Source organism: Podarcis bocagei (assembly GCF_964188305.1).
Source record: "Podarcis bocagei genome assembly, chromosome: 12".
Taxonomy (NCBI): domain Eukaryota; kingdom Metazoa; phylum Chordata; class Lepidosauria; order Squamata; family Lacertidae; genus Podarcis; species Podarcis bocagei.
Window position 1 is genome coordinate 58,089,422 of NC_138137.1, and position 16,873 is coordinate 58,106,294.

General features: G+C 48.1%; 2 protein-coding genes across 2 annotated transcripts in view; one reads left to right on the forward strand and one right to left on the reverse strand.

Moving 5' to 3' along the window:
* LOC308569544 (uncharacterized protein) overlaps positions 1 to 16,873 on the reverse strand; it is a 201,715-nt gene that overhangs the window by 107,884 nt on the left and 76,958 nt on the right. The window lies entirely within an intron of this gene.
* Positions 2,245 to 16,873, forward strand: part of LOC308569628 (cytochrome P450 2C25-like) — a 189,277-nt gene continuing 174,648 nt past the window's right edge. The window contains exons 1-7 of the mRNA XM_081163775.1: positions 2,245 to 2,477; positions 5,878 to 6,040; positions 8,596 to 8,745; positions 11,517 to 11,677; positions 13,737 to 13,913; positions 15,009 to 15,150; positions 15,482 to 15,669. Coding sequence (XP_081019901.1) covers positions 2,307 to 2,477; positions 5,878 to 6,040; positions 8,596 to 8,745; positions 11,517 to 11,677; positions 13,737 to 13,913; positions 15,009 to 15,150; positions 15,482 to 15,669 — 1,152 coding nt within the window. The 5' untranslated portion in view covers positions 2,245 to 2,306. The remainder of the gene's footprint in view (positions 2,478 to 5,877; positions 6,041 to 8,595; positions 8,746 to 11,516; positions 11,678 to 13,736; positions 13,914 to 15,008; positions 15,151 to 15,481; positions 15,670 to 16,873) is intronic.

Sequence of the window (16,873 nt, forward strand, 5' to 3'; positions counted from 1 at the left end):
CTGCTTGGCAGGGGGTTGGACTCAATGGCCCTTGTGGTCTCTTCCAACTCTATGATTCTAGGATTCTATAAGAAAAGGTGGGATCATGGATTCATAGAGTTGAAAGGGACCTCTAGGGTCATCTAGTCTAACCCCCGGCAATGCAGGAATCTCAAATGAAAGCATCCCTGACAGATGGCCATCCAGCCTCTGCTTAACAACCTTCAAGGAAGGAGAGTTCACAACCTCCCATGGGAGACCGTTCCACCAGCAAACAGCTCTTACTTTCAGAAAGTTTCCCCCTTATGTTTAGATAGAATTCCCTTTCTTGTAACTGGGAGCCATTGCAATTTGAGAGCTTACTGGCAAGGATGATGATGATGATGATGATGATGATTTATTTATTATTTATAACCCACCCATCTGGCTGGGTTTCCCCAGCCACTCTGGCCAGTTCCCAACAGAATATTAAAAACACGATAAGACACCCAACATTAAAAACTTCCCTAAACAGGGCTGCATTCAGATATCTTCTAAAAATCAGATGGTTTCCGCCCTCCCTTCCCCACAGGTGGGCTGGGTTTGCAGCACTGAGCTGGGCTCACCTGGGCTGGTGGAACTCACCTGCTTGGGCTGGCCTTTGACCCACCCTCGGCCAGGGAGGACAATGGACGGCCGGCCAGGGGTGGGGTTAAGACTAAAGAAAAGAGGCTGACCCTGTTGTCCAAGCCTCTTTTGGTTTTCTTCCTTCCAGGATCACGCACCCACCCTCCCTCTAATTAATAATTTCTTGCCACTATAATTTCATCCTAGGTCAGCGATCTTCAAGTTAATGATTCTTTCCTTACAGGCTAATATTTTGCATTCCAGGTCAGCGGACGCTGCTGCGGTCTTAAAGTTGATGGCTGTATTCAGAACTGGGGAGGAATTTCTCCTGCATTGGCAGGTTTCGCCTTCCCAGTAGCATTTCGTCACAACTCTGGCGGTTTTAGGCCTTGGCAAGGTATCCTTTAGTCTAACATCAAGTTGGGGGGGATGTACTCATGCTCCCTCCCCATGTGGCGGTGCTTGCAGGGCCCGTTAAAGGGCAAAAACTGGGCGTCCCTGGCCCTAGAGTGGCGGCATGTAGGTCAAACTCCCAGGACGAGGTCGGTGGAAGGGCAGGCTGTGTAAGTTTGCGCTTTGCGGTCCCCTCTCACTGGGCCTCAACTGCCTGTATATCCTCAGCCAGGTGGGCTGAGGGGGTTACCTGCCAAGGCCTGTGCTGAGTTTCCCACGTCTGAAGCTCAATAAAGCTGTGACCAATTTGAACCCATACTCTGGTCTCTTGTCTCATCATTTGGGGAAAGGGGTAGGCACCACAGACAGGGTTTAGCGAGTGTGCCCGCTAAGGAATTATAATAACTAACTAGTAACTAAGGAATAATAATAATACAGTGGTGCTTTGGTTTACAAACTTAATCCATTCCTGAAGTCCATTCTTAAACCAAAACCGTTCTTAAACTGAGGCGCGCTTTCCCTAATGACGCCTCCCACTGCCGGTGCCCTTCCACCGTTCGGCTTCCGTTCTTAGACCGAGGTGAAGTTCGCAAACCGGGACACTACTTCTGGTTTTGCAGAGTTCGTAAACCAAATTGTTCATAAACAGGACGGTTCTTAAACCGAGGTACCACTGTAATTATTATTATTATTATGGCTTTTAGAAGACATCTGAAGGCAGCCCTGTTTATGGAAGCTTTTAATGTTTGATGAATTTTAATATTTTGTTGGATGCCGCCTAGATGGGCGGAGCATAAATAATAAAATTATTACCCTGTCCATCCGGCTGTGTTTCCTCAGCCACTCTGGGCAGCTCCCAACAGATTAAAAACAGAATAAAGCATCAAACATTAAAAACTTCCCTAAACAGGGCTGCCTTCAGATGTCTTCTAAAAGTCAGATAGTTGTTTATTTCCTTGACATCTGGTGGGAGGGCGTTCCACAGGGCGGGTGCCACCACCGAGAAGGCCCTCTGCCTGGTTCCCTGTAGCTTCACTTCTCGCAGGGAGGGAACCAGCAGAATGATTGGGGTGGAGACACTTTCTTCCCTAGTTAACCCCAGAGAACAACTTTCAGCAGAAAGTAGAGACAAGTCTTGAAAAAGCACAACATGTTTCAAGGGCTTATAGAACAACCTTTGGACAATCTGGCAGGGTTTGGAAACTGGTCTCCCCGCCCTCTTGGATCACGACGCTGGCTCTGATTCTGATGTTTGGAGAATATAATCTCTGGACTGTAGACTTTCCTCATCTGGAGATAGGAGCCTGCAGCTGCTACCTGCTGCAGCAATGGATCTGCTGGGGAGCGCAACAATCTTCTTGGTGATCTGCCTGGTCTTCCTCTTGGTTTGGGGGACGAGACCTAAGGCAAAAAACTCGCCTCCTGTGCCAACACCCCTTCCATTCGTCGGGAACCTCCTGCAGCTGAAGGTGCAGAACCTGGTTGGAAACTTCCGAGAGGTAAGGATTGGGGCTTCAGCTAAGCCCAGGGCCTTGCAGAGCCAGGCAGAGGCCCAGGCCAGGTAGATAATGACAAACATCTTCTTGTTGTTTAGTCGTTTAGTCGTTTCCGACTCTTCGTGACCCCCTGGACCAGAACACGCCAGGCACTCCTGTCTTCCACTGCCTCCCGCAGTTTGGTCAAACTCATGCTGGTAGCTTCGAGAACACTGTCCAACCATCTCGTCCTCTGTCATCCCCTTCTCCTTGTGCCCTCCATCTTTCCCAACATCAGGGTCTTTTCCAGGGAGTCTTCTCTTCTCCTGAGGTGGCCAAAGTCTTGGAGCCTCAGCTTCAGGATCTGTCCTTCCAGTGAGCACCCATGGACCAGAGCACTACCAGCATGAGTTTGACCAAACTGCGGGAGGCAGCAGAAGACAGAAGTGCCTGGTGTGCTCTGGTCCAGGGGGTCACGAAAAGTCGGACACGACTAAACAACAACAACATACCTCAGGATGAATACGCTTCAGCTTAAATATTTTTGGGTTGCGCTCCGCGGCAACCCGGCAGTAACGGAGCTTGTTACTTCCAGGTTTCGCTGCTCGCGCATGCGCAGACGCTCAAAATGACATCACACACATGCACGGAAGCAGCAATACGCGACCCGCGCAAGCACAGACGCGCAGTCGCATCTTACTTTCACTTCAGGATGCGAATGGGGCTCTGGAACGGATCCTGTTCGCATCCAGAGGTACCACTGTAATTGTTACAAAATATAAGCAAAATATTGCAAATACATACTGTCGGGGGTTCAGGAGCAGAGGCGAGGGCAAGGGAGGAAACAGAGAGCGAAGGGGAGGAGGCAGAAGAAAAGATGAGTGATGACGACGACCCGAGATCTCCGAGTCTTTCCAGTGAATCAGAAGATTCACAGAAAGGAGCACCAGTGGCCAGAGCAAGGGGGGAGCCTAGGGGGACACCCCAGGAAGAAGGGTCCAGAGGGGGCTCAGAGAGCAGCAGTTGGAAATCGGGACCAGCATCACCAACAGAACGCAGTGGAGAGGAAGGGCGCCAGGTATCGAGCTCTGGCAGCTCGCAGCAGGGGGGAGGGCACGAGTCAGGAGTGGCCACACCTCCATCGGGGAGCGAAGAAACGGTCAGGCAGAAAGTGGAAGGTTGGGCGCGCGCGCCAAGTTCAAATGCACAGGAAGGTGGCGCAGTAAGCAGCCCGGAAAGGGAGCCAGGTCCTAAAGCCCGCCGCAGGGAGACAGAAGGGTCCGGGGGGTCAGCGTCAGAAGCGTCCCGGACGGAAGAGACCACGGGGGGCAGAGGGACCCAGAGAAGAACGGTCAGGCGGAAAAGGTGGAGTAAGACTAGGGTATTTAGCTGGTGTACAGGGGGCGGAGACTCAGACGGAGCTTCGCCGGTCTAACCCATAAGACGTAGAGTTGCACGCAGCAGCTTGAGAATGGAAACTGTAACTCAATAAAGACTTTTACAAAGTGACCGCTGGCTAGCGTGATCCTCTGTGAGCTAGGATCTGGAAGCAGCTCTGACACATACATATATATTTCAAATAAGCACATATATGAAAAAAGGAACAAAAGAGAAAAGAAGAAAAAATAAAGAAGAAGAAAAGTTGGAAGAATTTCTTCCAAGTTTATTCTACAAAATATGAAAATAATAATAAAATTTCATTGATTGGCTTCCATCGCTTTCGCTGCACTTCCTATATGCATTTTAAGCAAGATTGTATCTGTCGTTCCGTATTTTCCCCATACAATCTGACAAAAATATTCTAATCAATGTTCTCTAAATCTTTCATAAATCTGTTCTAAACACAACCAATACCTTACGCTTAATCCTTGTCTACATGGTTGCAGGTTTTTTTGAATGGAAGAGAGCCCAGGTTGCCTCAGCCAGGTGTCCTGGGACTACAACTCCCAACTGCAATGGCCAGGGCCGGTGGGAGTTGTAGTTCAAAAACTCTGGTGCAGAGCACCAGGTTTGGGGAAGGAGCAAGCTGGGAAACAAAGAGGCTCTTTGTGGGGATAAACATGTTTTCATAACCAAAAGTCTCATGATCTGCCCTGTCCTTGACCCTCCTTTTTCTCTCTTTCCACACTCTGTGATTTGTTTGCATGGAGCTTATGCAACAGCAGATGTTTATCAAGCATCTATTCCAAGGTGAGGCGAACAGATGGCGCCGGGCCAATCAGTCGTCCCATATTCTCAGAGCATTTCCTCATCCCTTCTCTGAATCCAAAAAAAAGTCAAGTTTCATTTTCAGGGCTCCGTCCTCTCCCCCATGCTTTTCAACATCTACATGCAGCCGCTGGGAGAGATCATCAGGGGGTTTGGGCTGGGTGTTCATCAGTATGCGGATGACACCCAGCTCTACCTCTCTTTCAAATCAGAACCAGTGAAGGCGGTGAAGGTCCTGGGTGAGTGCCTGGAGGCGGTTGGAGGATGGATGGCGGCTAACAGATTGAGGTTGAATCCTGACAAAAGTACTGTTTTTGGAGGACAGGGGGCGGGCGGGTGTGGGGGACTCCCTGGTCCTGAATGGGGTAACTGTGCCCCTGAAGGACTAGGTGACCAGCCTGGGAGTCATTTTGGACTCACAGCTGTCCATGGAGGCACAGGTCAAGTCTGTGCCCAGGGCAGCTGTCTACCAGCTCCGTCTGGTACGCAGGCTGAGACCCTCCCTGCCCGCAGACTGTCTCGCCAGAATGGTACATGCTCTAGTTATCTCTCGCTTGGACTACGGCAATGCGCTCTGTGTGGGGCTACCTTGAAGGTGACCTGGAAACTACAACTAATCCAGAATGCGGCAGCTAGACTGGTGACTGGGAGTGGCCGCTGAGACCATATAAGACCGGTCTTGAAAGACCTACACTGGCTCCCAGTACGTTTCCAAGCACAATTCAAAGTGTTGGTGCTGACCTTGAAAGCCCTAAATGGCCTCGGCCCAGTAGACCTGAAGGAGCGTCTCCACCCCCATCGTTCTGCCCGGACACTGAGGTCCAGCTCCGAGGGCCTTCTGGAGGTTGCCACCCTGCAAGAAGTGAGGTTACAGGGAACCAGACAGAGGGCCTTCTCGGTGGTGGCGCCCACTGTGTGGAACGCCCTCCCGTCAGAGGTCAAGGAAATAAACACCTATCTGACTTTCAGAAGACATCTGAAGGCAGCTCTGTTTAGGGAAGTTTTTAATGTTTGATCGTTTACTGTGTTTTTAATGTTCTGTTGGGAGCCGCCCAGGGTGGCTGGGGAAACCCAACCAGATGGGCGGGGTACAAATAATAAATTATTATTATTATTACACCCAAAAATCTAACCCATGGCCACCATTTCCGCTAGTCTTCTGCAATCACCAGCACCCTGATGCCAGCTCCCTCTCTTCCCTGCTTTGTCTTTGCAGATGAGCAAAAAATATGGGCCGATCTTCACCGTGTATTTTGGCTCAGACCAGGCTGTGGTTCTCTTCGGTTATGACTTGGTGAAGAAGGTCCTCGTTGATCGTGGAGATGAGTTTCTCGACCGAGGCAGCATGCCATCAGCAGATAAGACCAACAGAGGACTAGGTATTGCATCTCTTACATGAGGGGGGCACCGTTAGCCTGGGTGGAAAAGTGGAAAGGGTCTCTAGGCCAAGGGTGGGGGGGATCTCAGCCCTGAGGGCTGGATGTGGCCCTCCAGAGCTTTCTGTCTGGCCCTCGAAATGTTCCCCAGGCCACACGCCTCATCTCTGCAGGCCCCACATCTCACCGGACCAGTTTCAACAGTTTTTCCTTGCTTTTTATTCATATAAATCATATAAATAAATGGATGCTTTTGAATTCTGGTGCTGGAGGAGACTCTTGAGAGTCCCATGGACTGCAAGAAGATCAAACCTCTCCATTCTGAAGGAAATCAGCCCTGAGTGCTCACTGGAAGGACAGATGCTGAAGCTGAGGCTCCAAGACTTTGGCCACCTCATGAGAAGAGAAGACTCCCTGGAAAAGACCCTGATGTTGGGAAAGATGGCGGGCATAAGGAGAAGGGGATGACAGAGGACGAGATGGTTGGACGGTGTTCTCGAAGCTACCAGCATGAGTTTGACCAAACTGCGGGAAGCAGTGGAAGATAGGAGTGCCTGGCGTGTTCTGGTCCATGGGGTCACGAAGAGTCGGAAACAACTAAACAACTAAACACAGAGAAGATTAGCATGGCCCCTGCCCCCAGTGCAACTCTCAACAGTCCCAGCAAGCTGGGCTAGGTGATGCGCGGGCTGATGTGACCATAGCTGGGCTGGTGGGGAGAGCAGCCTGACACATCTTGTGGGACCAAGGCTGACCTGACTCATGGGTCCTGTTCCAAGCATGGTGCTTCATGTGCCAGCAGCTTCAGGGGCTCCAGTCCCTGCCCTCTCTTGCTTGCACACCCGATTGTATTGGCGGAACACAACAACTTGGGGAGATCTCCTCAAAAAAAGCTCAAAAGTTTGGGACGATCTCCTAATGTCAGGTTTCAGGGAACCAGCTTCTGACCCCCTGTGGCAGTAGATAAGCAGAACAAAGGAAAAGGTGTCTTCTTACCAGTTAAATAATCACAGCGAGAGAAGAACCTATCTCCTAGAAATGGCGGTGCTCCCAATTAAGGTTACCACCCCCTGCTGTCCCTATTAATCTATGTCACTTCTACGTCTCGTCATCTGACCTTGTACCCTCTGTGCTTTCTGTTCTGCCACTTTCTGAGCTCTTCTGAACTTTGAGGGCGGTGGAGTAAGGCTTTCTAGAGTGTGGATCTGTTAACCCTCTCTCTTCCAGTCTCTCTCTCTCTCTCTCTTTTAAAATATTTTTATTGAGTTTTCCACTTAAATCATATTCACATTTTGTTACATAATTCTATGACTTAATATATTACGCTGTAAGAGCATCAACCTCCTTCCCTCCCTCTTTCTGACTTCCACATAACTTTCCATATTCTTCACATTTCTATAAAAACTTATTTACCCTTTGTCAAATTATAATATTTCACCTTATTATCGTTAAATCAGCTTCTTTTATTTACATTACAAAACATTTCAATTCAAGCCCACAAACATTTTCAAACGTTTACAATTTTCTTTCATATCAAATATAAATTTGTTCCAGTCCTTTTGAAACAGTTTGTCACACTGATTCCGGATCTTCCCTGTCAACTTGGCCATCTCTACGTACTCCATCATCTTGACCAGTGTTGGAAGTTCCTGCTGCTTCCATTTCTGAGCCAGAAGTGCCAGTGTCTCTTCTCCTAGCTGTTCCCAATCCAGTATTTCCCAGCTTCTGCCTTCTGAACTATGCCCCTCTGCAAACCGCTGTTCCAAATCTATACTGTCCTCCTGCTCCTGGGAAAATTCACAATCCGGGGTAGTAGCAGGGGGAGGGGGAGACTCCCACCATTCCTCCTCAGTGCAGGCCCCCCCTCAGCACGGTCCCTGATGCCCATTCTCAACAACTTCTGCTGCCCCAGGCGTCAGCAAGGGTTCTGCGGCTTGACTTTTGAAAAATAAGGGGTCCTCAGTAATAAGCTAATTGGGAACCACTGGCATAGACTGTCGGAACTTGCGTTTGACTGAGTCCTCGAGTCCTCCGACGGTGATTAACGACCTGAGCCTTTGATGAGGCTCCAGGTACGTTCCCTCATTACGCAGAGTGTCCAAGCAGCAGAAGAGGACGAGAAATATGAGCTACATTGCTAAGAGTTTTACTTTTAACTACGCAGACAGAAAAGAAATATACATCCTCTCTCTGTGAAGGCAGAGAGGCAACTGGTACAAAGAAACAGGAAACCAGTAATAACAACATCCGTCTCCCGTCTCCTGTGAGACTTCCAGCAGTCTGGAATCTCTGGAATGTAAACAGTGTCTTGTGACTCCAAGCACTGCACAGTGGCACAAACAGAAACCTAACACAGACTACAGGGTGGCTCTAGACACAGGACAAAAACTCTACGAATAAGTCATAAATTAGATTGTTATAGCAAAAGGAAGAAATCCCTATGGGAAACAGTGTTTTAAAATTCCCTGCTCTCTGGCGCCATCTGGTGTCATGTGTTTATAGTGCATTTGATTTGCCTTTTCCTTACTAATGTAGCCGAGTCCTATGTTTCTCTGCAGGGATCGTCATGTCCAATGGCGAGCGCTGGCTCCAGCTCCGCCGCTTCTCCCTCACCACCATGAGGAACTTTGGGATGGGGAAGAAGAACATTGAGGAGAGGATCCAGGAAGAGGCAGAGTACCTGATGAAGGAGCTCAGGGCCAAAAACGGTGAGTACGCATGTAGGATGTGAAACACAAGAGCAGTCAAGTACAACATTCCGAGAGTGAACATGTTTGCACATGGGGAGGAAGGTTTGTCCAGCCAGCAGATAAACTTCCTGTTTCCTTCTGGGCTGGGACAGACTTCCTCTGCATGTGACTAGAGGTGGGCGTGGCCTCACCTGTGCAGGTAAGGACAAAAGCACAGGGCAGGGCAACCATCTCTCTCTCTCTTTGACTACATGCATCGAAGAAGCAACATCTGCTTAGCCAAAGATGCTCTCTTGGCCTCCAGCCAAGAGAGGGCAAAGACACTGTCTTCTTATGAGATAGATTCCATGTGTATGTAACTTTTCTAAGCTAAGTCTGCCTTCTGGGATCTGATGGTGAACAGAATGTGAGTAAATTCTTTTTATACTTTTGTAGAAGACTGTGTCGTGTCTTATCCTTTATGAGGGAATAAGGGGGAAATACCAGAACAGTTATTATAGAGGCTTTAGCGAGCTTGAGCAAACGCAGCCGCTGCAAATTTAAAAGAAGGGAATGTTACTCTGCTGAAATTGTGGAACATAAGATGGATAAGGATATAATCAGACAATTTATCCTCTCCTGAATCCCTGAACATTCCTACAACAACCAGGGGAAAGAGACGGCGGAAGAAGATTGGAAGAAATTTAAAATTTATCTTAAGAAATACTGTAAAATTAATGAGTGCTAAAATGTTGAGGTTATAGAAAAAAGGGGATTACAGCTGCAAAAGATTAAGTAAAAGAAAAAAACAAGGGAAAATTAGATAAACTTAAGGGGGGAGGATTTGCTGAAACAAATTTGGAAATTGGGATGCAGAAAGGGGAGGTATGGGGAAGTCAGTGAAGTAAGGTTTAAGAAAAAAGGATTTGAAATTATACATGTTTGTTTATGTGTTTGTTTGTTTGTTTGTATTGTGTATTGTTTGTGTTTATATAAATTGTGAAAAACCAATAAAAAAAATTATAAAAAAGAACATTCCCACAGCATGCAAATAGGTTGCCCTTTGAAATCTCCGGGGGATGCATTTTTTAATATATAAAAATCTAGACTAAGTAATACTGTGTTGAGGGGGGAAAACCTTGCTTCTTCCTCTTGTTTCTTGTAGTAAAGATCACCTGCCCATTCACTGTTACAATTACAGGTAACTCACTCATTAGGAACCAGAGAAGCCAAAACTTCAATAAAGAATGGGATAACTCTAGATTACATTTGAAAGAACATTGTTCCCATATGAAAACTTTAACATGCTTTGAATAATTATGGCCATATAATATGTTATAAAGGACGTAGACAATATATCTTAAGTTAATTGCTATAATATACAGTGGTGCCTCGCAAGACGAAATTAATTCATTCCGCGAGTTTTTTCGTCTAGCGAATTTTTCGTCTTGCGAAGCATGGTGTCGGAAAAGTTTTGGAAAAGCTTCAAAAATCACCAAAAACCTCAAAAAAGGCTACCACACCGCGTTCTATGAGTTGCTCCTCAAAGTCAAGTCACAACTGTATTAACGGTGTTAACAAAAAGGAAACAAACTTGCAAAAAACGCAAGACGTTTTCGTCTTGCGAAGCAAGCCCATAGGGAAATTCGTCTTGCGAAGCAGCTCAAAAACCACAAAACCCTTTCGTCTAGCGAGTTTTTCGTCTTGCGAGGCATTCGTCTTGCGGGGCACCACTGTAATGCTGTTATTGAGGAAATGGAAATCCCACGCTGAGAGAGTCTGTTTTATTTATATGTAACATTTATTTTTGGGTAACATTTTTCTTTTTATACAACATATTTTTGTTAACTGATGGGTGGTGGGTTTTCTTTTGGTGATGCAATATTTAAAAGCAATAATAATATATTAATTTTAAAAAAGAGAGAATAGCTGCCTAGATGCCAGATGCGTCAGTGTTCAGAGCTGTAGAATTTGACAATTGTTTATTTGACAATAAAGAGTGAAACCTCTGCCGTGTGCATTTTTTCAACAATGTCTAGGCAACACGATGACCATATACATACGTAATAGACAATCTTTATAGAATTCTTTCAAATCATAAAAAGTTCAAAATGAAATCTTTAGTCTCAAAGTCTCTGACAATCTTTAAATGAAGCGAGGTACCAAACTTTATACAGTGGAAGAGAAGCTGCGAAGCTTTGTGTATTCAACAATGATGTCCAACACTGTAATTCTGGAGATTGACTACTGTTTGGTAGAATTCTTCATCAGTGTGGTGGGTGGATATAAAATGCTTCATAAAAAATAAAGGGACCCCTGACCATTAGGTCCAGTCGTGGCCGACTCTGGGGTTGCGGCGCTCATCTCGCTTTATTGGCCAAGGGAGCCGGCGTACAGCTTCCGGGTCATGTGGCCAGCATGACTAAGCCGCTTCTGGCGAACCAGAGCAGCACACGGAAACGCCGTTTACCTTCCCGCCGGAGTGGTACCTATTTATCTACTTGCAATTTGACGTGCTTTCTAACTGCTAGGTTGGCAGGAGCAGGGACCAAGCAACGGGAGCTCACCCCGTCGCAGGGATTCAAACTGCCAACCTTCTTATCGGCAAGTCCTAGGCTCTGTGGTTTAACCCACAGCGCCACCCATGTCCCTTCATAATGCTTCATAAACCCATCTTATTTCGAATGAATGTATATAAATGAAAATATCAAATTCTGTGGAACAGTGCTCATGTAATAATGTAGTCACTGCGCTTTTTCGGCTGGGGCATTTCTTGACACCATCCCTCCCAACTCCACTTCCTTTGCCAGGCCAGCCCTTCAACCCAGCCGTCCTGTTCAGCTGCGCAACGGGCAACGTGGTCAGCCACATCCTCCTCGGTGAACGGTTTGATTACAGTGACCCGGAGTACCTCCGGATTCTCCGCTTGCTGGTCGAAAGCTTCCGGTTGGAGAGTTCCACTGCAGGGCAGGTAAGGAGGACCCTGGGTAGCAGAGGAAGGAGCGTCTCCACCCCCATCGTTCAGCCCGGACACTGACGTCCAGCTCCGAGGGCCTTCTGGCGGTTCCCTCCCTCCGAGAAGTGAGGTTACAGGGAACCAGGCAGAGGGCCTTCTCGGTGGTGGCACCCGCCCTGTGGAGCACCCTCCCATCAGATGTCAAGGAAATAAACAGCTATCTGACTTTTAGAAGACATCAGAAGGTAGCCCTGTTTAGGAAAGTTTTTAATATTTGATGCTTTATTCTGTTTTTAATTTGTTGGGAGCTGCCCAGACTGGCTGAGGAAACTGACCTTGATCTAAGAACAGAAGCCAAACGGTGGAAGGGCACCGGCAGCAGAAGGCCCGTTAGCGAAAGCGCTCCTCAGTTTAAGAACGTTAATAATAATAATAATAATAATAATAATAATAATAATAATAATAATAATAATAATATAATATTAGGGCGGCTAACACCAGTAAAATTACAGTAAAAACGTAATAGGGAGGAAACCCCAATTTAAAATACAGATTAAATTGCAAGACATCTGAATGCAGCCCTGTTTGGGGAAGTTTTTAATGCTGGATGTTTTGTTGTGTTTTTAATATTCTGTTGGGAACCGCTCAGAGCGGCTGGGGAAACCCAGCCAGATGGGTGGGGTATAAATTTCTTCTTCTTATTATTATTATTATTATTGAGGCAAATAGGAAGCGAGCCGACTGCTGGCACCCCCCCCCAGCCGCTGCTGCTCCTCTGCACCCCCAAAGCCTTGCTTACTGGAACTGTGAGGGATCCACAAGATCTCTCCAGAACCCGGAAGCTGCAGCCACTGCTCCTTGCTTCTCCGGTGGCGATGAGGAGAGCGTGTGGAGTGAGAAGCGGTGGCGGCGGCCGCAGCAGCAAGATCTTGAACGAGCTCTGTGAGTTTTCGTGAGGTCTCTCTCCCCGGAAGTTGCTGCCGCTGTTTCTCCTTGCTTCCGTGCGGGATTCCGCCACCCGAGGCAGCTGCCTCAACCTGCCTCCTGGGCAGGCAGACCCTGCTGGAAAACAGGACTTGAAATCAAGCTCTTTTTTTAAAAAAGAATTATTTAATCATTTTTTCGATCATAGCTGTCAACCGTCCCTTATTTTGCGGGAAAGTCCATTATCCCAGTGCCGTGTCCCGCTGCTGTTCCTTATTGATGATGTCCCTTAAATTTCCCGGGTTTCAAAGGAAGCAACTCCTCTCCCTCCCTCCCTACCGGCCAGGGAGGAGGGAGGCTCCAACTGTGTTGCTTGGCTGCGTTGCTCACCCAATAAGGAGCCTAAGAATGACTGGGGGGTGGAGCTTGCATGCCTTGTGCCAATCAAATCGGCCGCGTTTCCTGGGGACTCGCCTTTGCTCAGCGCTTCCCAGCGGAGAGGTGACGGTGGTTTTCCTTGCTGCATCCCCTTTGCCGGGTTGCTGCGCTGTGGGAACCACCGCTTGAGGCTTCGTTTGGCTGTTGGCTGGGCTTTCTGCCTTTGGCTCGGAGGGGCTCAGAAGTTGAGCATACCTGTGCTCTGAAAATCCCTTATTTTGGCTGCTGATCCCTTATTTTCAAGGCTGCTGGTCCCTTATTTTCAAATCTGCAAGTTGATAGCTATGTTTTCAATACAAACAACAACTGCAAAAGACACGTACAACAAAAATCATAACAACACAATTTGACATTTCAGATTTGAATACACTGATACACCTGTGACTACTCCTTTTTAACAATATTTCCCCACCTCTCTATCCTCCCCCCACTTCCCCCCACTATCTGCCTTATCGCTTAAATGTTCCTCGTCAGGTCTCCTCTCCCAATTAACCTCCGTCTCCAGGACCCAGCCCTGGGACGTCACGGGGTCCTGGGTCTCACGTTTGGGCCCTGGAATCTCAGGGTCTGGGATGCTTCTGAGCTTTGTCACATGTCAGTTTCTGACAGTGTGATTTATTTTAGTTCGCTGAAGAGGTTCCAACTCACCAAGGCTGATTCACCGCTATGTCTGTACGAGTGTTTTTCCCCCCCCCCTCTCTCCTTCTCTCAGCTCTACAACATCTTTCCCAGGATCCTAGACTACTTGCCTGGTCCTCATCAAACTTTCTTTAAAAACCTCGGGGACATCCAGGTCTTCATAGCCCAGAAGGTGAAAGATCACGAGAGAAGTCTGGATCCCAATGCTCCCCGGGACTTCATAGACTCCTTCCTCCTCAAAATGGAGCAGGTGAGATATGGAGGAGTGGATTTATATGTCTGAAATTAAAGGTAAAGGGACCCCGACCGTTAGGTCCAGTCACGGATGACTCTGGGGTTGTGGCGCTCATCTCGCTTTATTGGCCGAGGGAGCCGGCATTTGTCCACAGACAGCTTCCGGGTCATGTGGCCAGCATGACTAAGCCGCTTCTGGCGAACCAGAGCAGGGCACAGAAATGCCATTTATTTTCCCGCCGGAGCGGTACCTATTTATCTACTGGCACTTTGACGTGCTTTCGAACTGCTAGGTTGGCAGGAGCAGGGACCGAGCAACGGGAGCTCACCCTTTCGCAGAGATTCGAACCGCTGACCTTCTGATCGGCAAGCCCAACAGGCTCAGTGGTTTAGACCACAGCACCACCCGCGTCCCTGTGTCTGAAATTAAAGGTAAAGGGACCCCTGACCATTAGGTCCAGTTGTGGCCGACTCTGGGATTGCGGCGCTCATCTCGCTGGCCGAGGGAGCCAGCGTACAGCTTCCAGGTCATGTGGCCAGCATGACTAAGCTGCTTCTGGCGAACCAGAGCAGCGCACGGAAATGCCGTTTACCTTCCCGCTGGAGCGGTACCTATTTATCTACTTACACTTTGACATGCTTTCGAACTGCTAGGTTGGCAGGAGCTGGGACCGAGCAGCGGGAGCTCACCCTGTCGCAGGTATTCGAGCCGCCAACCTTCTGATCGGCAAGCCCCAGGCTCTGTGGTTTAGACCACAGCGCCACCTGCGTCCCTATGTCTGAAATTAGGCACCTGCTAAAAACAATTTTGTTTAGATAAGCCTACCCAGATATGTAGAATAATGATATGTGCTTTAATCCGGTTTTGCTTCTCATTGATTTGATTTTTAAAAAATGTTTTAAATAGCTAATTTAACTGGCTTTCCTGATAATGTGATTGTTTTGTTCTTTTTGTAAACTGTGCTGTGGGTTTTTGTTTTTTACAAAAGCAGTGTATAGATTAAAAAACAGTAGGATGCTGATTAAGTCTTGGTGAAACATCATATCGGGTATAGAGGATATACCTCCTGGTATAGAGGATGATCTCTTCTGTGTTTTTCCCCATTTCCAGGAGCAGCAGAACCCCAAGACTGAATTCACTAGAGAGAACTTGAACATGGCAGCTTATGACATATTCATTGCTGGGACAGAAACAACAAGCACCACCCTCAGATATATCCTCATGACCCTGCTTGAGCACCCAGCCGTGCAAGGTTGACTAACCACTGAACTAACTGTGCTTGCACTTCTCCTTGCAGCTTGGGTGAATTAGAGCTGAACAATCATTTACAATTTCTGTAGTTCAAAGGCTTTATTCAGGCAGGAACTATTTACAGGATGAGTGGAGATGAGTGAGAAAACTGCACTCGCAGAGCTCAGGCGATGCTGGATTTCGTGAGTAGTTTGGCCATACTCTCCTGAGGGGAAACATTCTAGGGTGACCTTGCTAGGTTTCAGAACCGGGTAGCAAGAATCGGCTTTCTTTTCCCCCTTGCATCTGCTGTGATGTGACCTGGACGTTCTGCCTTTTGTGTCCACTTCCAGAAAAGATCCAAAAGGAAATAGACCAAGTGATAGGACAGGAGAGGCCGCCTGCCATGAAGGATCGCCTTGAGATGCCTTACACAGAAGCCGTCCTCCACGAAGCCCAGCGATTCTTGGATCTCGTCCCCTTAGGGTTCACCCGTGTGGCGAAACACGACACCGAAATTGAAGGCTATTTCATCCCCAAGGTACCTGGAACGGCATCAGAGTCTGCTGACAGCTTCAGAGCAGTGGCAGGCAACAAACAGGCAGAGGTTGATGGGCACATGGGACCGGCCCTACCATTGTACAGTATAGAGAGAGGCAGCTGCTTCAAGTTGCTTAATTTTGGGTGTCAGGAAAGGGGAAGAAAGTGGTGGTGATCAAGATCATGATATTATCAGGAAGGTCAGCCTGTGGAATTGTCTGTCTCAGGTGGCAAATAATTCCGCCTGCCTTAGGTACTATGGGTCTTGACTTGGGTTGGGGAGCACCATTTATTGTCCTGCCTCAGGCAGCAAAATATGTTGGCTTGCCATTGCTGTGATGTGTTATTGCACCAAGTTTTTCAGCTGACCTTGGAAAAACAACCACTGCCCTATACTTGTTACCAACAGTTCAAATCAATCCTCATCTGCTCAACATATGAAGTGGCAGGCTATGCGCTGTGTGCTGGTTGATGTTCATGAACATGTGCATGTGCTAGAGACAAGGCCAATCCCCACCCCACCCTAATTAGAGCTTTTGCTTTTAGGACAAAGATGGGGAAACGTCATACACCCAATGGCCATGTTGCCTCGTGGACAGACTTTTTTGGGTGGGTGGGGGGCACGTCAAGTGAAGGACAGGCCCAGATAGAGAAGTGGGCCGAGCAATGAATGACTCTGAATTTTGTCTAAAAAACGGTAAAGGTAAAGGACCCCTGACAGTTAAGTCCAGTCGCGAACGACTGGGGTTGTGGCGCTCATCTTGCTTAACTGGCCGAGGGAGCCGGCGTACAGCTTCCGGGTCATGTGGCCAGCATGACTAAGCCACTTCTGGCAAAACCAGAGCAGCGCACGGAAACGCCGTTTACCTTCCCGCCGGAGTGGTACCTATTTATCTACTGGCACTTTGACGTGCTTTTGAACTGCTAGGTGGGCAGGAGTTGGGACCGAGCAACGGGAGCTCACCCCATCGCGGGGATTCGAACCGCCGACCTTCTGATCGGCAAGCCCTAGGCTCTGTGGTTTAGACCACAGCACCACACGTGTCCCTGAATTTTGTCTAGTTAGCTGCGTTTCAACCACGCGAAACTGAAGAGGGTTCTGTGCACAAGTCTCTCTCCATGCAGATAGTCAGGGGATATTGTCACAGCTCAAGGACATATTCCAGGTGGGCAAAAGCACTCGGGGCAGGTGTGGAGCAGGGCTG